The sequence below is a fragment of the Phycodurus eques genome, chromosome 4 (assembly GCF_024500275.1).
Source record: "Phycodurus eques isolate BA_2022a chromosome 4, UOR_Pequ_1.1, whole genome shotgun sequence".
In the NCBI taxonomy this organism is placed as follows: domain Eukaryota; kingdom Metazoa; phylum Chordata; class Actinopteri; order Syngnathiformes; family Syngnathidae; genus Phycodurus; species Phycodurus eques.
Genome location: NC_084528.1, coordinates 10,567,342 through 10,588,541, shown reverse-complemented (window position 1 = coordinate 10,588,541; position 21,200 = coordinate 10,567,342). Strand labels below are relative to the sequence as shown.

General features: G+C 38.9%; 1 protein-coding gene across 3 annotated transcripts in view; it reads right to left on the bottom strand.

Moving 5' to 3' along the window:
- The window catches only part of mroh1 (maestro heat-like repeat family member 1), a 30,891-nt gene that overhangs the window by 2,144 nt on the left and 7,547 nt on the right, over positions 1-21,200 (bottom strand). Inside the window, exons 10-44 of one of the 3 annotated variants that reach the window (XM_061673911.1) lie at positions 20,173-20,251; positions 19,777-19,890; positions 17,950-18,023; positions 17,752-17,874; positions 17,351-17,458; positions 17,090-17,234; positions 16,817-16,857; positions 16,430-16,571; positions 16,225-16,277; positions 15,627-15,734; positions 15,422-15,541; positions 14,857-14,979; positions 14,624-14,770; positions 14,284-14,310; positions 13,295-13,417; positions 12,708-12,787; positions 11,161-11,305; positions 10,956-11,051; positions 10,548-10,652; positions 10,310-10,445; positions 9,709-9,821; positions 9,369-9,521; positions 9,209-9,265; positions 8,975-9,072; positions 8,675-8,840; positions 8,424-8,593; positions 8,204-8,341; positions 3,745-3,859; positions 3,477-3,623; positions 3,329-3,395; positions 2,174-2,295; positions 1,928-2,077; positions 1,696-1,830; positions 982-1,084; positions 782-847 (exon numbers count right to left, since the gene is read on the bottom strand). In XM_061673911.1, the coding sequence (XP_061529895.1) occupies positions 782-847; positions 982-1,084; positions 1,696-1,830; positions 1,928-2,077; positions 2,174-2,295; positions 3,329-3,395; positions 3,477-3,623; positions 3,745-3,859; positions 8,204-8,341; positions 8,424-8,593; positions 8,675-8,840; positions 8,975-9,072; positions 9,209-9,265; positions 9,369-9,521; positions 9,709-9,821; positions 10,310-10,445; positions 10,548-10,652; positions 10,956-11,051; positions 11,161-11,305; positions 12,708-12,787; positions 13,295-13,417; positions 14,284-14,310; positions 14,624-14,770; positions 14,857-14,979; positions 15,422-15,541; positions 15,627-15,734; positions 16,225-16,277; positions 16,430-16,571; positions 16,817-16,857; positions 17,090-17,234; positions 17,351-17,458; positions 17,752-17,874; positions 17,950-18,023; positions 19,777-19,890; positions 20,173-20,251 (3,889 nt within the window). Of the gene's footprint in view, positions 1-781; positions 848-981; positions 1,085-1,695; positions 1,831-1,927; positions 2,078-2,173; positions 2,296-3,328; positions 3,396-3,476; positions 3,624-3,744; positions 3,860-6,708; positions 6,834-8,203; positions 8,342-8,423; positions 8,594-8,674; positions 8,841-8,974; positions 9,073-9,208; positions 9,266-9,368; positions 9,522-9,708; positions 9,822-10,309; positions 10,446-10,547; positions 10,653-10,955; positions 11,052-11,160; positions 11,306-12,707; positions 12,788-13,294; positions 13,418-14,283; positions 14,311-14,623; positions 14,771-14,856; positions 14,980-15,421; positions 15,542-15,626; positions 15,735-16,224; positions 16,278-16,429; positions 16,572-16,816; positions 16,858-17,089; positions 17,235-17,350; positions 17,459-17,751; positions 17,875-17,949; positions 18,024-19,776; positions 19,891-20,172; positions 20,252-21,200 lie in introns of those variants that run through there. The other 2 variants (XM_061673913.1, XM_061673914.1) reach the window with 2 other exon arrangements.

The following is a 21,200-nucleotide window of genomic DNA, read 5'->3' as shown; positions in this document are numbered from 1 at the left end:
TTACCATAACCATCTAAGCTAATTTTCCGTTACCTCGTCTATGGTGTTTTCACATTTTGCGCGTAGACCGCACAACGTGCGTCGGAGCGCAAATGGTGCACATCTTGATATTGAAGTCTTGAAGTGTCGCTGCGCATTTCCCTATTTAGAAGACCAGTCTGTGCCAAGGTGGGCAGCACAGCGAGGGTGTGTCCTTTGGCTTCCACCTGTTTTGGTGACTGAGCGGTCTATGTCCAGTGATGCATCTTCATTCTCATGCAAGCGCAAGACTCGCTGCGGCGGAGTGACATAATGGTGTCAAAAAGTATGTCTGAACTTAGACCACGGTCTAAGTTGTGGCACAGAGATCGAAGGCAATATTGGTGAATCTGATCGATGAGAATGCAGGCAGATTTATTTAAAACCTCTTGATCATTGTCATTTCATTGAAAGCATTATTATCAGCATTATTACTTTCTTTTTAAAACCACTTACTGGCCAGCACACCACTATGGGGGTCAGGGGGTGATTGAACATTTTTGTGTTTAAATACAATGTCTTTGTTTCATTTTCTCAAAGTATTGCTCCACAATAACCTTTAATTTCGTGACATCTAGAACAGGTGCTAAGGAATATTGATAAGTTTAAATACGTTATGAGCTCGTGGCAGGGCTATACTACTAGAAAATAAACAGTCTCTATATGGTGGATTTTCTCCTATCTCTGGTGGATCTGGACCCTATCCCCTTTTGTAGACAGGGGTTCATTGTATTCTATTTAAATTACTTGAAAGCTGCATCACCTTTAGTGATGATGCCCATGTTGAGATGAGAGTAATGCTCCTCTGAAAGGTTCCCCAGCAGAAACCCTGATAAACACATGCACACACACACAAAAACACACGTCATTAGCAGTTACCTAACTCATTTGCTTAAAAACATCACAGGGGTGCAGCTTCACTTAGAGACTGTCGATGAGCGATCAGTGACTGTTGATTCCTACCTATGAACATCGCAGCTCCTGCTCGGACTTCAGACCAGTTGCTCTTAAAGAACTGCAGAACGGAGATGTGGTAGAAGTTCAGCATGCCTGGAAAGTCCTGGATCTACAAAAATACCAAGCATAGTCTCATGAAAGGATAGATTTATAATTTGATTGTAAACAATGCTCCCAAACAAAATGGGGACAACTATTCTGAATCATGCATCCATCCATTTTCTATTACGATTATCCGAATTCGGGTCCCGGGTGAGCTGGAGCCTATTCCAGCTGACTTTTGACGAAAGGAGGTGTACACCCTGGACTGGTTGCCAATCAAAGGGCACATATAGACAATCAACCATGCACACTAACATTCACAGCTATGCACACTTTGGAGCACTGATTCCCAACCGCTGTGCTGCACATTGTACATCGTTAGAGATCATCAGGCGTGTTGTGGAAAATTATTTTTTTTTTACTACAAATAATTATATCTTTGTTCATCTATCTATGCCAGCAACATATAGTAAAAGGCAAAAAAAATCCGCTGCCCCCCCAAAAAAAAACAATACACACAATTACAGGTGAGAACATGCAAATTCCACGCAGGATGGCTGGAGTAAAAATTCGAACCCTGAAACTCAGACGGTTAGACAGAAGTGCGAACCACAAGTTCACCGTTGCCCTTTTCTAGCTAATCTTGATTTCAAGTAAAGTCTTGTCTGTCTGTCTCACCAGATACTTTGTGAGATCATTGATGAACTCCCCGTAGTGCAAACTCTTGTCCTCGTAGAGGTGGTTCTGAAACATGGCTGTGATCTGCTCCGAGCCCACCATTGGAGCGCACACACGCATCGCATACTTACATGCCTGAAAACAAATAAAAACACAAATTTGTAGGCGAAACAACTGTTTCAACTGTGCCAAAAGGGGCAGTTTTCTGCATATATGAGAACACGGTTCCTACCTTGACCACATGTGGGTTTGGATCGACCAGGTGTAAAAGCAGGCTCACCAGAACATTGTGTATCTGGTCCTTGAACACTGGCTCTCCAGAGCCAAACTTAGAGAGTTTCCCCATAAGGTGAATAGAAGCACAGCGAATCTCATCATTCTCCTAAATGGGGACAGATACAGCCTCTAATGTTAGCAGGTCTCTTCCGCAGAAGAATACCATTTTCATGTGCAAATAAGACTTCGTTTTTCAACTTACACTCTCTAAAAATGGCTTGATCTTCATGAAGATATAAACCACTAGGAGTTGGACATTCTTCTTGTCCAAGTAGAGGAGAACTTTAGAAAGACCTGACATAGCCTCAAGAGTAATCAGCTTGCCTGCAAACAAATCAAACCGTGACATCTAGTTCAGGTACAGTTGGCGAGCTGTTGCTTTCATCAAACTCTAGCTTGTTTTTGAATTTAGTTAGGGTCACTGTGTCGGCCATTTATGCAGGGAGAAAACAAGACAGCAGCGTACTCCCTCGATGACAGGTTTGATTGTTAAAAATAAATATTGTTTTGCTTCTCTCGAGAAGGCTGCATAATTCGTGCAGGTTGGTAGATTTTGTGCTGAGCTTGTTACATTCTTTTACGGCCTTGTACGAGGCCATTTATTTGCAAAGGCCGTTTTGCATTTACAACCCCAATTCCAATGAAGTTGGGACGTTGTGTCAAAAAAAGCTGGGACAGGGTCATGTTTACCACTGTGTTACATCACCTTTTCTTTGAATAACATTCAATAAACGTTTGGGAACTTAGGACACTAATTGTTGAAGCTTTGTAGGTGGAATTCTTTCCCATTCTTGCTTGATGTACAGCTTCCCCTGTTCAACAGTCTGGGGTCATTGCATTAAAAACGTTTTTGATGCCTCTAATGTGAGCAAGTTTCTTTTACTTCTGAAAATTAGCCTGTGACTCATTTGTTTTACATGCTTTCTGAAACTAATAATAGAAACTAGAAATAAAATACCCAGCTATTTTAAATATTTTTTTAATTTGTTCTCCACTGACACTTATATAGTCTCTGTGTTTTTGTTTATTAGTAAAGCACATAGCCATTTTTCCTACATTAAGGTAAGCATCATTGTAGCCATTTTTGATACTTTCTTCATGGAAGCAGATAGCTTGCTAGGAGCTTGATCTGCATCACTCCGGTGTGTGGATAACTGTGTCATCTGCATACATTTGGAGTTCCACATCATCTATTGCGCAAGTATTAGCAGGTGAGATAACATTGTGGATGGATGGATTTTTTTAATGTTTTGAACAACGGAGACTACGTTTAGAGAGCTGTTAACTATATCAGACCAGAGAACATGAAATACCCGTAATGCACCCATACTGTGTTGTTGCGCGACAAGACAATTACCAGGGTCGTCCTTCTCCTCCATCCCTGAACTCATGGCCGCCAGCAGTTCTTTGGCATATTTGTTCACCTGTAGAGAAGAAGGAGAGATGAATAGTCAGCTTGCTCTAGTCATGCCAGCGTTGGCACCTGTGCCTGCATGTGTGTGGACCTTTTCGGGTGATCCGACAGCTATGTTGCCGAGGCCCCGCACGGCCAACATGCGGACAGTACAGGAAGGATCCGATATCCTTTCCATCATGTTGTTCATTAATACGTCAATAAACATCAACTCCGTAGCCACGTGATGGTTCAAGAGCTAGGAAGAAAGAGAGAGTAATTTGCTTCTAAATATTGTAAAGAAAACAAAAACAAGAGGCCACCTTTGTGAATAATAAAAGATTTCGCATAAATATGTGGTAGCATTTGTTAGCTGTCACCTCAGAGAAGAAAGATGTGACGGTGATGCGCTGACACTCATAAATGTTGTTCAAGGAAGGGCATAAACACTCAACGATGGTGGGCAACCTGGGACCGGCGTGTTTCGCCATCGCCCTGTTGACAAGATAAATATAGCATTACTGAGACCTCTTGGGCAGGGGGAAGGGAGAATGGAGAAAACAACCTCATTTTTGAGTCACTGCCACTCATTTGTACTTGATAACTGGAAGAGTCTGTAATTTCTATTCCATTATTGATCTGTAAGTAACAGGTGGGTAGTAATGCACTACATTTACTCCGTTACATTTACTCAAGTAACATTTTGGATAAATTGTACTCGTCAGAGTAGTTTGAATGCAAAATACTTATTACTTTTACTTGAGTATTTATGTGAAGAAGAATCGATACTTTTATTTATCCATTCATGCTCGTGCGCGTCTATTTTTAAACTTCATCGACTTTGTGGCATGGTGGGTCAACTGGTTATCACATCTGCCTCACAGTTCTGAGGACCTGGTTCCAAATCCGGCCTCACCTATGCGGAGCTTGCATGTTCTCCCCAAGCTTGCGTGGGTTTTCTCCGGGTACTCCGGTTTCTCCCACATCCCAAAAAAAATGCATGGTCGGTTAATTGAAGACTCTAAATTGCCCCTAGGTGTGATTGTGAGTGTGAATTGTTGTTTCTTTATATGTGCCTTGCAATTGGCTGACGACCAGTTCATGGTGTACCACGACTCTCACCCAAAGTCAGTTGGGATAGGCTCCAGCACGCCCGCGACACTAGTGAGGATAAGCAGTACAGAAAATGAAATGGATCATCGACTTCCGCACAGGCCGCCATTGCGCCAATCCAACGTGATCACGAGTGTCATTTGACTCCAATTCACCAATCAGATGGCACAAGGCAATCACATGACCGCACACAAACCCTTCGTGGGCCAATCAAAGTGAGTCATTTCGGGGGGGGGACAGCGCGCGAATGTTTACTTTAGAAACTCTGAAAAACAACAGTTTTGTCATGCAGCGTAGTCTTAAATTATGACTGCCCAAACGTGGATAGCCCACTTTTAACTTGAGAAAACACCTTGTGGTTAGTTGCAGATGTTTCTCTCTCAGGCACGCTCAAACACAAACAAACACACACACACACACACACACACACACACAATCAATACGTCTGGTCAGCAAACAGCTTCTTCATTTATCATTTAAGCAAATTACGTTTCTGTAGGGCCCAATGCAATGCAGGTTTTTGGGCTGTTAAAATTTGAAATCGCGGCACGTGTGTGTGTGGACTGTCATTATTTATTTTTATTTTTTTTATTTGATGTTCATGCGCTGTTTTTTTTTTTTTTATAAATCACAAGTTACTCACCAGTTACTCGAGCAGTTTTTTCACTGAATACTTTCTTACTCATACACAAGTAAATATTTAAAGAACTACTTTTTACTTTTACTTGAGTCATATTATTCTTACTCTCACTTGAGTACAATATTTGGATAGTCTACCCACCTTTGGTAACTTACATCATTAGAACTACTGCCAGAAGTCATAGTAATAAATGTGGAAGAAGTAGCAATAGTAGTACAATTAGTAGTAAGGCGATACGGCCTCGAAATTCCAGTTCTGCTCAGAATAATAGCAGTGTTTTAAAAAAAGGTCAATAAAAGCTAAAAATCCTTATAATAGCTTTCATTTCCATACATATAAATGCAATGGGAAGACTGAACATTCTGTTCCAAATCAAAACTCACAAATTCACCAAATTTAGAACTCTTAATTTGTTTTGCTTGCTTGCTTTTATTTTGACACAAGCACCGTAGAACCAGAAGTGCTGTGCAATGTGCCAAGCCATTGCAGTAACAGAGTGAGACTTTGTGTGAAGGAATGCCTATATATGTTTCATATCATGTATTGTTAAGTCATTTCATGTGCAAATGTGCAGTTGAAAACAAGTTTGTGAAGTTAATTGGGACATGGGTTTAAGCCCGGATAAAAAAGGTTGGATTACGTCATACAAACAAATCATGCAAGTGACTCACTGTGGCGGAGACCCCTGACAGGAAAAGCTGAAAGTCACTTCTTTTGTTAGATGCAGGCCACAAGCTAATTTGATGCATGCAAATAGTAATAGCAGACTAATGCTAACCTCATAGAGACTCATTGTTTGTTCTCAGCTTTTTATGGCAAGCTACTGGGTGACTATTAAATAAGCACCTAATCTGCTAGTTTGTATTTTGCACTTACTTTGGATATGTATGTCCTTAACAGACATAGCTAATACATTTATTTTGTCTTCATTTTTTAGTTTCACTCTGTCAGTCTGCCTGTGTACGTTTACGAGGCAGAGGATAACTGCACTTTCATTCTGGAAGTACAAACTTTACTTTGTAAGGCGTGATGAGTCAGTTGAGCCTTTCAAGATGGATGTGAAAATGAATGCAAATTTCTATGATTTCTAAATAAGTTGTTTTAAAAAAGGTACAAACAGTTTATATATCTGTGATCTGTAAGTGGCAACTGTAACTGAAAACTGATTCATATTTTTGAAATTTCACTCACATTTGTGATTGCTCATATGATCTGAAACAAGATTTGCAATAAGACAATAAAAAAGTGAATATTTTCCCAAATGTAGTTGTAAATATGTGCACCCAAAACATGGTTTAAAAAATAATAATAATAAATTTGACTCGCCGTTATTTATAGCTGATAAGGCCACGGATAGCCTTTCTTCCAAAGGCTGCATAGAGAAAAAGCAAATGATGCAAGGGCCACTTTTACATTGTTCGACTTTATTAAACACGATAAAACAAAACCATTAAGCAATTATATATTATACATAGTTGGAGAAACTGCTACATCACAACTAATTGAACTAATATTTCCAAGGGAGTATCCTTGCATCGGTTAAAAAAAGAAAAAAAAAAAAGAAAACAACAACAACTAAACTTTACCGCCATTATACAGCTACAGTTAAATGCCATATGATTTGATTGGTCATCAACTTATCTGTCCCCATTTGTCCTCATTAGGTTCACAGGTGAACTGGAGCATATGTGATGCCTGGTAGTCGACTTTTTTAACCTAAATAGGTAAGACCAGTTTCATAACAACAAATTTCATTAGTTTTACACAGAGCCATCTATCCATCCATCCATTTTCTATACAGTTTAATCATGTTCAGGGTACAGTAATGCCTCGTTTATTGCGGGGGATCGGTTCCAGATCACCCACGCAATAGGTGAAAACCCCTAAGTGGCGAACATGCGCTGACGTAATTCTGTTTTGTTTTTCTTTATATCCCCCTGTTGGGACAGTCCAAGCTTAATGTAAAAAAATCTTAATGTTGCTTAATGTCACAAACCTGTGACCAATCATCACCTAAATTTATATGGACATCTCGAACTGCGCCCCCATCCCCATCTGAAAATATCAGAACGAAATTCCTAATATTTGTTATTTTATGGCGGTTAGCATTTTCCTCCTCATAAGCCGCTCACTGTACAGAAAAAGCCTATATTGCTTAATCTCACAAAAATTAAAACCAGTCTTCACCAAAATTTGTGGACATCTCTACCTATGGCCACAACTCTGAAAATATCTCCAATATTCCCAATATTTTGGATTTCATATCAATATGGCGCAAGGATGTCATGATTCTCACGGGTGAGCGGTGGAAATCTACAGTTATATAAGGTTGAAGTATTGGAAACTACTGTATCATAGCAGAATGAAAGTTTTTCACACCTTTTTCACAGCCTCAAACTACCGGTATACTTTTATACAATGTGAAAGATTTTTTTTTTCCATTTTCCTTATACCTATGTACAATGTGCTCTAAAGACTTTTGATTAAAAAAAAAAAAAAGAGGGGGGGGGGAATGCGCACGCACAAGAAATTACCGAATGCGTTTAAATGAATTTTTCTTTTGTTTTAGGCTACAAAGCATTTATTGAACCACAAAATAAATTACAGCATACACTCAAAATCCAGCGATATGGAGAATTATGCACGATATGAATATGAAAAAAAATCCGCAATTCACTGAATCCGCAAGAGGTGAACAGCGAGGGGACACTGTTTACAAACTCGGGAGTGGATCCACCAAATTTTCAGGGTCCAATCACTCCACTGTGTTTTCTACTATTGTTATAAATTATGAGTTAATCTCTAGTCAGAATTTTAAAAAGCTCTATACAAAGTTTATTATCATGATATCCATCAGCTTCTCCTCTACTCATACCAACAATTGGCGGCAGATAGGCGCCCCACAATGCATCTTGGTTACGTTCAAGGATTTTGCTCATGTGGGATTCTAACGGGTGATCCCAAACCTGCCTATGATAAATAATAATTTGTTCTGAATTAACTGTTGTCAAAATGTACATGTAATTTAACTAATTACATTTACCTGGTAGAGAATAGAGATATTGTATAATGTGTAATTCATTTACCTTGCTAGTAGCGTTACTCCAGTGATGTGTGTATTCTGTTCCTTTATTGCGTCCCAGGCTTTATCTTCATCTAATCTTTTCAACACCTCATCTAACTGAGCTCTCGCTAGCAAGATACTCAGTGCATCAGCTGCAACTCTGGACACACACAGAAGACTAAATAATTAGTCACTAGAATCTGCTTCACATAGGCGACACTCACAATGACAAACATGCCAACCCTGCAACGTGGACGGTGGCAGTGCGTTTGGTGGTGTTATCCCTCGGTGCCGACACGCCAACACTAGCTGCCAGTCTGACAATGAGACAGGAGAAGAGCTGAGGAAACTTGCTGAGCGCCGGCTCCTGGCTCTGCCCGTTCAATAACAATTCCTTGAGACCACATGTCATCTGAAAATAAGGAACAAACACACATCTGTGACCGTTAAGTCCTGCAATAGCACGGCAGCAGGCAGTGTGTTTGTCACTTACAGCAAGTGGCTTATTAGTAGCCATCTTGGTTGTTGTTCCTCTGATCATTGACTCTTTTTTGTCCACATAGGGTGCCATGACAGCAAGTTTCTCCATCACTATCTCTATGATTTGATTGGCCACTATGGGGTCTGCTCCCAAGGCCATCCACATCTCACTAGTCCAGCTGAAAAGAACGAATTGCATTGGAACAGGCAATCTGAGGGGCAAAAGACTGTCAAGTATTTGCGGGAACTCTTTCATGGCATTAAAGGGAGTGTGTAGCGACTAAATGTTTTGTGTAGTTGTTGTATAAACTACCTGTCATAAGGTAGTGGTTGGTTAATCAGTGCATTAACAACAGTCTGGAGATGCTGTGAGGCCATGATGAGTACGGTTTGCCCAACTGCCACTCTCACCTAAATACATTTTACAAAGATATTACATGACCATCAGGCATGAGACAATTGTGCATAACTTTGTTGCCAAAACATGATAAAAAAACTGTTCCATAAAAGCAAATAAATATTATTTTGTGGTATCGTCTTGCCCTACCTGCTCCTCAGTGATGCTCTGCAGTTGCACATGAAGCACCTCCAGCATCTCTGGTACCTTGCATACATAAATTAAGATTATATGAGACAAAAACCATTTCAAATGAAGCAACAAGCACGTGGTTTATCAAGGGAAAGCCGCCTGTAAGCATTAGCGCTACCATCTCTTGTAGTCCGCCTCCTCTGTTCTTCAGCAACGTGTTCAGGATGACAGATGAAGCTCTGCAACAGTTTGTCTGACTGTCAACCAGCCCCTCAAACAACATGAACACCAATGTGCTCATCTGCTGCTGAGGCAGACGCTTACTCATCACCTGAAGTGCATGAGAAAATATACAGTGATAGCACATTTGTTACATTCACTTGCATTTTAATGACGTTACATACTCTGTTAAGCAACACCAAGCATGTGACCATAGCCGATGTGTGACAGATTAAGGACATTTTCAATACAAAAGAGTTTAGCCTGTTATTGATTGGATAGGAGCTAAAATGTTGCACCTTGGTGAGCTCAGAGCAGGTCTTGTAGAGAACTGAATGGTCAGGGTTTTCGAGTTGTGTTTTAAGGGGCAATAGACCCTCCACAGCTTCATCTTTATAGTCAAGAGCAAAACCTGCATTTCACATTCAGAAGGACAAATTCAATTGAATAAATTCAGATTCATAATACCTCATAATGTACATCAACAAAATTGTACAAGAAAAAAAAAAAGGCATGCATGCATTTCAGTAAATCTAAAACTATACTGAATCCTGTCCTGAATCTTAAAATCCCGTCCTGAATCTTAAAATCTTTATTTTACAAAGTCAGTCCGGAAAATGTATGTTTTCATGAGAACGGCTTGAAAAAGGCAATTTTCTGTTCCAAAATGCCCCAGTGCAAAAAAGCAGCTCAGTTGGGTGTGGAACAACTTCACATCCTTTTTGATGTAATAACAGGTGACCCAGTCACGTTGTCGGTGTATGACAAACTCAAACTAACCAAAGTTAAATAATAATAATAATAATAATAATAAAAGGCAGCCCCACGCATTATATTACAAAATAAAGTACAAGCTCATCAATATATTTCAAATAAATAAATAAATGTCAGTGTTTTGACCTTCATAGCGTAGTTGGATAGAAAGCAATATGTATATGCAGTCGATAGCGGCGGTGCGGACGGCGAGGTGGAGGTCGGAGCAGCGTGGAGACAGTCGACCCAGCATAGCTCCGAGGTTGTGGAAGGACACCATGTTCTACAAAAAGGGTGCACGTGAGAAATGTCTCAATTGCGTGTCATGAAGTCTTCCTCTCAAATCTAGTAATGAAATGCCAGAGTCTATATTAAGGGTGTTCACCTTTACGGTCATGCTGTCCAGGTAGTGAGTAAGCATGTGAGCAGTGGCTGAGATAGCTCTCGCTCTCTCGTGGTCTTGTGGCGAGGTCAGCCAGCATTCAACGTGCTGCGTAGGACAGAACCACAAGAGACCACATAGGATAACGTGAACGTCACCGCGTAAAATGGACTGAATTATTTTTAGTTTGTAAAGAATGATAAATATCTGTTATGTTGATCATTTAATTCTCTGAAGTTTACAAGAGTAACAAAAGTTCTGTTATAATATGCTAAATATGATGTTCACAGAGAACTGGATATACATCATTTATTCTGAGCACCGTAAATCAATAATTCATGATTATGAATATTGCCGATGTTACAACGTGAACTACGAGAGCAAGATGGGAAAGAAAAATAAGAGTCCTACCTTGAATACACTCTGTAAACTATCAGGCGTGGGATCCTTGGCGAGCGCACTGCTCAGTAACTCATGCAGTGAAGAAAATGTGTCTTTGTATAAAGCCTGCACACATGATGTGTTTGTTTGATTAACAATATGGTTTATTACAAATGTAGTACAAGGTTGTTTGTATCTTAATATGAGTAATGAGGTGAAAATGTGCTCAGGTCACCTTTCTTTTTTTGGGGTCTAGTATTTCTTCTTCTTTTGTCGTTTTCTCTGGAGTGTGAGTCTCAGGTGGCAGAGAGAGCACACCGTGGACACACACCTTCAGCAAGTCAAAACTCTCATTCTCACTCAGTGCTGGGTCAAGAGGCCTGAAGCACTAAAAGGTCAAAGGGAAAAAACACTGGTGCCCTCTTTGAATTCTTCCGTCTCCAAACCTTCATGCCACCTTTCTTGAAACTTTGTGGGGAAAGGAGACACAAAAATGTGCCTCTTTTCGAACATAGGAAACAAAGAACATTCAAACCAATTTGACTCCACTTTTGCTAACTGGAGTCATCACGAGACAGCGAGTATTGCTGACATAAACTCTTAAGCTTCCAGACTTTACCTGAAAAATATTTGACCAATAATAAAACGTCTACAATGTCTTTGACCACATGATGTCAGCACAGAGCAACCAAAGATTACAATAGTTGCTATTTAGGCTTCATTCAAGTTTACATAATTATATTATATCATGTGTATAAATACATGATATGCATTGAACGTTTTGCTGATTCAAAATATTTTTTTTAATAATTCACAGATTCTACCCATGTTAAGTGTTTCTACATCATCTAAAGGAAGTATAGATACTAAAATGAAGTCAAACAATATATTAGGATCATTAGACACTGCGTGTCATTAAAACCTTGGATCTATAAACTTTAAAGAACAAAATTTTTGTAATACAATAATCTGCCTTTTTGCTAACGATTGTATGTCACCCTGGTGACTGTCTTTGTATTTTCTGTGTTGTATCAATAAATAATAATGAAAACAGTTTTTACCTTGCTTTTTTCTGTCCTTCTATCTCACTCGAAGTTTATTTAATCCCTCGCACGTTTCTGTATTTTATATTTTTGTTTACATTAGTTTTTTTCTGTATGATAGTAATGTTAGTCGTACATTTCATACATACCTGTACATCTCAAATTTGTTTGTTTACATTGTCATTGTTCACAAAGACCGTATTCTTGATGCATGTTTGTTTATATATATATATATATATACACACCATTCTGTACAATTTTATTTTATTATTTTGTAAGGCTTTTGCGTGAAACTCAAGCATCTTCATATAGTCTGTAATCGTCAGTGATCTGTTGCTTTTAAGGTTTTCTGCCATAAAAGATTGTGGGTAATATAAAGTATCTCCTTTCCTTTCATAAAGGTTGCTCAGGAGTAACCTATGCTAAAGGTGGCTTAAAGGTTGCATCAAGGCACCTTTCCTCAGCATTTTGTAAAATTTGAACGCCCTATCGTCCAAGTACTTCTGGTTCATCTCGATCGGGCAGGATAGGAAACTTAAAAACAAGAATCCGAAGAGGGCTTGGGAAATGAAATGTAAGTCACACCGAAAAAATGCTAACTAGCTCTGTTTGCAATAAGCTTTACAAAATCAACCTAAAATTTTATTTATTTATTTTAAATGTTTGTTGCAGAGAATAAATGTCAACTAAAAACTAGTTTACTTCAACTGTAAAACCTTTGAGGAACATAGGAGGATACATTAGGTTGGCACAAGTGCTCATGACCAGGTGGCGCACTGGAGTCCGAAGCGCATCAGCAGGTTCTGCCTTTATAAAATCCTGTCCAAGAAAACAAATCAGTCATTAATACATCAACAAAAGTGTCAAGGTATTGTTCTAATTGCCCTTTGTTGGTTAGCAAGATTGCCGTAAAAAATGATTACCAATCATTTGTGAAAGCACTAAAAACTGACTTTTTAATTGTTTGCATAAATATACTGTTTCACGTGTGAAATTAAACAACCAATTTAATTTTACTGTATGTGTGCTGCATGTCTGTTATTAAGCCATTCAGATTTTGGCCCTGCTGTTACTTCACAATCAGGCAAACAATTAGGATAACAATAATCACCAATCAATTAAATCTTTAACTGAAAATGCATGTTTTTGGAATGTGGGAGGAATCCAGAGTACCTGGGGAGAAACAAAAAAAAGCGAGGGGAGAGCATGCAACCGCCACAGAGGGAGGGCTGAACGCACTTGGCTGTCAGGTACTTGTTGCACTAACCGCATTTGTTTGCTCTACCATTTGTTTTATGAAGCAAATTAAAAGTGCTGATCACTCACCTGGATAACGGCAATGAGCTCTTGTTTGCGAGAGAAGACGTAGCTTCGTTTCTTTACACACTCACTGATGGCTTTGGCAACAAGGCCGACACTCTGGATCAAACTCAATTTCATTGTCAAATCCTAACATTTGGCCACAGACACACGATTGCGGGCACACAAAAGAGAGGACAGTGAGAGGACAAAAACATCACAAGATTTTGTTTACAGACTTAAATGTCAAAATTCTGAAGACTGAAATGGATACGCCACCACTATTAGCACATTTTACAAACAGCAAAGCATAAGCAAACACTAGAATCAAAAGCAATATGTTAATCAATCTAGAAATTAAGATTGATCCACCACTGTTGTTGATTAAGAGATGAAATCACTGTTAATTAGAGTAGGTCAGTTCAACAGCCACCCACAGGCTATTGTCTAGAAGGTGACAGACCTGTTGGAAGCTGAGACGCATAAACAAGCTGTTAGGAATAAAAATGAGAATGAATAGTAGTCTGCTCAGCATTCATGGAGCAGTCAGCAAAATCAAATCAAAATTTTAGATGTGGGAAAAGCAATTTAATTTGAATTTGAAACAATATAGCAATACTGTTCTTGTTCATTAATCGTGATCATGAATGATGCCAGATGTTAGTGTAAAATGCGTTCTTCATTTCTAGTTCGGTTTACCAATTGTGAGCAACTGAGAAAGACTTCAAAGCAAACCTTAAAACATTTTAGCAACAAAGAAATGCACCCATCATAGTGACCATCACACTGACAAAATGATTAAATTTGAAAATACAAAGTAGTTAAAAAGTTGGTGAATGCAAATTCTTTATGCAACAAAGATATTTCTGACTGGTAGGCTTTAAGGGGTGAAAGGCAGCATTACTGCAAACATGTGGACCAGAAAAGGAAAAAAAAGATCAGAAGAGTAGGAAAAAGTTGACTGGGAAGTTTATGAAAGTTACATTGAAATAACTCCTCTATCCCTGTGACGATACCTTTGTCTCTACTTTAATCCCCAGAACCTGTATAAAATAGAGGTGATAGAGTCACAAGCCTAAATATAAATATTGCTGTTGAAACACAAAATTAAACACAACAAACTGTTACAACCTATAAAGATTTTGTGACTATGTTAGACAAAAAAATAATAATAATTAAATAATGTTAGGAGATTGAAGATGAAGGATGAATCATAACTTTCACAGTGATATGTTCATTTTAAACTCTGCATTATTAAATTGCATAATACCCTGTGTGGATATACTATGTGATTCAATACACTTAAAACACACAGTCAATACACTTTTTGCGACCATGACCGCAAACAAACATTACCTTAGTTTTGAAGTGTTTACTGATGCAGCGCAGAATGTCTTGATCAATGCAATTCAGGATCTTTTCTGGAGGAGCATTCACAGCCACTTGACCATAACACAAGATTAATGTGCTTTTTACCTTCTCCACCTCAACATCATTACGATCCTGAGAACAGGAGGCACAGACATAAACTGATGATCAACTGATTCATTCATGTTTTGAATTGAAGTGAACAGAAATGTTCCTTTTACTTTGAGCAGGTTGAAGATGCTTGGGGATTTTTTGAACACATCCGACTTTCCAAACTCATCAAGCTTGGCAAGAGTGCCTTCGAGATGGCTGTTGGCACACAATCCAATGCCCAGAGCCACACCCTGACCAATCAAGGAATACAAAAGTTATCGTCAACATACATAGCCATCTTAAAGTGAAGTCCAGTTTATTTTATCAAACTTATGGGAAAGATTACTTCAAAACGTTTTTATTCCTGCTCATAAACTACAAAATATATTTATTCAACTCTACTCATTCACGGAGTATTTTCTTTCTCGTTTTGGTGGTTTTTCAAAATAAAACAATACATTGTTTTCGATATCATACAATACGTATATTTATAGAACATGGAATTTTACATTAGATACAGATCATTCTTAATTGTTAATAAAATGTTTATTAATATTGAGTATTATCAAGTGCCCATTGAGTTGCAATTTTGGTACAGGTAATCCTGTGATAAAATGTACTTCAAGTTTAATTCTAGTCAATTACTGAAGGCAAAAACAGGAAATGCGAATGGAATAATTTGGTTGACGGTACCTCTCTTTCAACAGCATCACTGTGTCTTGCTGTCAGGAGGATTTCCTGCAACTGTTTTTTAACAAACTCCTTATTGAAAGATTGCTGGAGGGTCACTCCAATACACTGATACAGGAAACTCTGTCAGGGAAAGAACAGTTACATTTTAAAATATGACTTCATGTTGCAGTGTTTTGGGCCTTTAAAGTAGTTCGTAAGCGTGTACCTTCTCCTCCAAAGCATTATTATACGTGGACAGATAACTTGTTGCTTCTGCTCCAAACTGGCACACCCACTTGTCATTGTCAACAGCCACCAATGTTTTAGACAGGAGCTGGAGACAATTTCATTATGTTATAATGGCATTTCAGTCAAACTGAGTTTGTTAATAAAAATTTATAAAGCATCATCATGATCCTGAACGGGGAAACAATATCGCTGGCATCAGGTGGAATCCTATCATCTCCAAAACCATCACTTTTCAGGAAACCCGAAACAAACGCATCTTTATTGAGCCATTAACATTGCATCATCAAAGACAGCTAGCCATTTTTAACACTTTAGATTGATGAATAAGTGTGGACTGAGTAATATTACATAGGTTTGTGAAACGAGTTTGAAATTGACCAAATCTGGACATAGGAGATTTCTGCCCGACAGTGAGAATATTTTTCTGGAAGTCTAGAATACACATTTATTGCGGTTACCTAGTCCAAATGGAAACAATGGTTACACCTGATTCCACAATATTAGTTAACACTAAATGTTGTTGTCTTTCCGTCGTCAACTTACTATACATAGTCTTCTATTTAAAAAAAGCCCACCTTCAGCAGATTTTCATCCCAACTTTTCTTATCAAGGCTTTCTGCTGTTGACTCTGGAAGCAAAACAACAAGACAAGACAGACAGATGAACAGATATTTGCTTTTGATGGAAATTGTTCTTCTTTGAACCTACTTGGTTTAAATATTATTTTCATTCAGTGACAGCAGTGGAATCCATTTCTGCTCTTAGCAAACACCTGCTTACCCTCCAACACTGTCAAGAGAGGAGGGATCTCTTTGTCCCAGACAGCCTCTGTGTTGTGGTGAATGTTGACAGAGAGTAGCTGTAGGAGGGAGAGTGATGGCGCTCCATGACCTCTGCTATTGAATGGAAAGGCTGCATTGACCTGGAATGAACAAAGCAACATCAGGCATAGGTTTGGTGAATAGAACCTCCATACATCCAATGAATTTTGTTGCTTTTAAATTATTTTCACAATCAGGACTGTGTTACCCTGTTAAACATTACTCGTGTGTCAATTGGATATTTAGGCGTTTAACATAAAATAATCCAAGGCAATTACTTTTTGTTTTTAATGTATGTATGTATTTAATAATTCCGTATTTGTGTTCACGTGTGGCCTGTACTTACAAGCAGTTTGATCATCAGTGTTTGAGGAGAGGGCAGATTGACTACAGGAGAGGAAAAATACATTTAATCTGCAATTATGTACAGAAAATGACCAATTCCAGATATGTGGAAGGAAGGGTAAAGTTAGCAAAGGCTGTTCATATACGCAGACATTTTTTAGTATGCCAAAAAGTGTGTTAGAATTGCTGAGAGCATTCTTCTATTTTAATATTACATCCCCCATTTGACATACTGTACACATTAAGACAGAAGGTAAATGAATGTTGCACCTACCTTCCTCTGAAAAGTCGATAATGAAGGTAGGTTCCTTGTTGTCTTTCTTTTTATTGCCAAGTACAATCAGACTCTTACACAGTGGAGTGGTGGCATTGCTGTACTGAGGAGGGATCAGGTAGTTGAGTAGCTTTGGCCAAAGCACCTAAAAACAACAAAGTCAATTAAATGAAACCCTAACTATATGAATATATGCGCTCCAGGTTCATAACAATCAGTCGTTACCTACAGGTAAAACTGTGTGACTGGTACTTTACATACATCGGCCAGACGTCCAACAGTTGTTGTCAGTAGATGAAAGGTGTTATCACACATCATCCTCAGTGCCTCGTTTGTCACCTCTTCCGGGTCTGCAGGTTTCTGTCCACGCTGTAGGAAGAAAAGCACACGCAGATAAGGAAAAACAGTATATTTCATTTTCATTGCAATTTCAGTTGCAAACCAAACAAAACGAGCCACTGTACAGCCAAGATATGTCTACGACCACTGGTAAAATAGTTCGATTCACAGCATTAATTTTGGTGAAGTGGTGTGGTGAATGAATTCTCAAAGTTACCTGCAGATTAACCATCTTTGTGGAAATTATTACAGATTAACAGAAAATGGCCTGAATATACAGAGAGGAAATACTGCAACGTTTCCGAGTTTCGTTTAAAAAATACCTGAGAAGTGTTCGGTAATGCACAGTGTTGAACTAGGAATCGCACCAGTAACTCTCCTCCATCCAACTCCAGGTAACCGTGATGTGCCATGGCGCTGATCACCTGCACCACACGCTTCTTAACCTAAGTCAAGAGGCAAACTTTATGGTCTTCTGGATGGCAATCCTCAAGTTGTATCAATGCATGTGTGTGTGTTACCTTGTTACTGTGGTCAGCCATTGGCTGCCTAATGCTGGCTAGAATCAGAAGCTTCTTACTCTCCATCATGGAAGCTGCAACACACATGCACTAGTATTACATCATCACATACTGTAATAAAAAAAACAAGGACTGAGAGTCCAGAAAACTTCCATTCATCTTCTATACTGTTTTTCCTCATCAGGGTCATGTGAGCTGGAGCCTATCCCAGCTGACTTTGGGCTAGAGGCAGCAAATCACAGGGCACATTAAACTAACACCCATTCCTGCTAACATCCACACCTACAAGTTAAGTAGTTTTCATTCACATTTGGGTTTTGGGAATGTGAAAAGAAACAGGAGTACCCCGAGAAAACCCACAAGCACGGGGAGAAAATCCCAAACTCAGATCTCTGCTAGTTTTGTAAATGTTCCCCGTTTGATAAGCCGCTGAAGCCCACGGTCATCTCTTTTGCTGGTGCATCTTCTCCTGCCACATTTTGTCCTTCCATTGGTATGCTTGGACACAGCAGTCTGTGAAGATCCAGCCTCCTCAGCTATGAACTTTTGTGGCTTACCCATCCTATGGAGCATATCGATGATGGTCTTCTGGCCAGTTGTCAAGTCTGCAGTCTTGCCCACATTGAACCCAGCTGAGGTAACTGAACCAAACTGAAACAATTTAATGACACCTGGGGAAACTTGTGTGGGTGCTTTGAGTTTAGTAGTGGGTGACACTAAGTTTAAAACATTTATGGCCTCCAAAATTTAGGCTGGTTTCTTCACAGTGTTCTAATTTTTTGAATTCCTGATTTCGTGGGTTTTATGAGCTGGAAGCCCAAATTTTGTAAAAATAAACAAATAAGTACTTGAAATTATTTAAATTGTGGGCTCTGAATGTATAATCTATGAAAGTTTAACTTTTTGAATGGAGGTATGGAAGTAAATAAACTTTTCCATGATGTTAAATTTTTTTGGAAAGGGTCTGTATTTGATTCCAAAAGCTAGTTTATTTTTAGCCTTTGTCGCGTGTTTGTACTAATGTGTGTTGTACTACTGTAAATATCTGACTGCCAATAAGGTTTAAAAAAAACAACAACAAAAAACATCGGCGGTGCTGGACAAGCAACACGTAACGCCTGGATCAGACCAAGACAAATTTGGACTTTCACAATTGCACTATGTCAGACTACTGCAATAAAATGTTCGCATCCTGTTTTTACGATCACTGGGCTTTATCTTGTCAACTCAAATGCGACCGGATACACTTGTTACCAGGGCGACAACATCGCGACGCATGTGTTCATAAGAACAAAATGGGGGAAAACGTGTGCTGGTGATCACCGGTGCTCGGGAGAGGACTTTCATTTAAGGCTCGCTTGAGGTATGTTCACGTACTTTTAATACGAAACCGCTCGCAAGCAGGCAAAAAAACACTATGTAGCCTAGCAAGATAGTGCTAGCACTAACGGTTGTACGGAAACATGCCGGCGTTATGTTGAATCATGCTCTCAAGTTTCGGCGTGTGTGAAGTAATTGAATTACAGTAAATTATCACCCATTATTTCTGTCATGTTGGTTTGACCAGGCTGATTAGAATACATGACCTGACTAGAGAATACTTTTGATGATACTCAGTATACAGTACACAAGTATATGCAGTAAATGAACAAGTCATTTAAATAGACACATTGCGCTATCTTGTGATCGTTTTTTTAAACTCGTTGATCGGTCCCAAAAATCCTGATCGTGTAAAACCTAAAAAATATATGTTCCAAAATGCTCCTGCCAAGTAAAGATGTGAATGGGATGAGTTAGAGATGAATACGTTAGAGTGCATTTGCTCACTGCTGGAGTTGATGAGGTGACGCAGGACAGCCAGGGAGCCGAACCTACTCCGCTCATTGCTGTTCTCTAGCCTCTGAAGAACAAACATTACCAGTCGGTCTGGGAAGGCGTTTGCTAGAATTAGAGGTAGGTGGAAAGATTTTCAAGTGTCAAAATGTAGTAAGTAGAAATTTGTGACCAAAATAGCATACATAATAACATTTGAAAAAGTGTGGACAAATTGGTCAAGAGAGAAACATGTTGTTACACTGAGCCTCACAGTTAATATGTTTATCCTCAGAGGGACATCATGTCTGACACAAATAATGGATGTTACTGTTTTTGTGACTCCATAGAAATGCAACTGTTAGAGGTGATATGCACATAATCATTGATAAGGTAGAAGAGTTCTGCTACCTAACAGACTGAAGCAACGAAGAACCTCATTGTGGTTCTTGACTGTAGGAGGGTTACTGTAATCAACAGAGGTGGACACCTGACGGGAGAAAAACAGTTTCACACTAGCACACACCTTCCAAAATTGTACTGATGCAACATTGGAGTCGTTGCATTATAGCTAAATAGGCAATAATTTGGCTCAGCAAGATACACTTTTTTTATATACTGAAGACATTTCGGTTTCCGATCAAAAGATGAATATGAGACAGAAGTTCAGAATTCCAGCTTTTATTTCATGGTATTTATATCTAGATATGGTAAACAACTCAGGACAGAGCATCTTTTGTTTGAAGCCACCCACTTTTCAAGTGAGCAAAAGTACTGGAATAGACATAATAAAATTAACTTAAAGTCAATAACATTTACTATTTGGTGGCATAACCTTACTTTTAATAACTGCATCAAGCCTGCAACCCATTGACTTTACCCGACTGTTCCATTCTTAATTTGAAATGCTTTTCCAGGCCTTTACTACAGCCTCATTCAGTTCTTGTTTGTTTCTGGGGGTTTCTCCCTTCAATCTCCTCTTCAGGAGGTAAAATTCATGCTCTATTGGGTTAAGGTCAAGTTATTGACTTGGCCAATCTAAGACCTTCCACTTTTTCACTTGCATGATGAAGATTCTCTCGATTAGTTTGGATGCATTTTTCGGCAAAATGGTTTTGTAGACTACCATCATCAATAAAGACCAGTGATTCCATTCCAGAAGCCGTCATGCAAGACCAAGCCCTGATGTTACCTCCACTATGCTTCATAGATGAGTTTGTGGTTTTGGATCATAAGCAGATCCTTTCTTTCTCCATATTTCGGCCTTTCCATCACTTTGGTAGAGGTTAATCTTGGCCCCATCAGTCCAGAAAACTTTGTTCCAAATCTTTTGTGGCTCATCTCTGTACTTCTTTATAAAATCCAATCTGGCCTCTATCTATATCCAAATGTGTGTATGTGTGTGTGTGTGTGTGTGTGTGTGAGTGTGTAAATAAAAC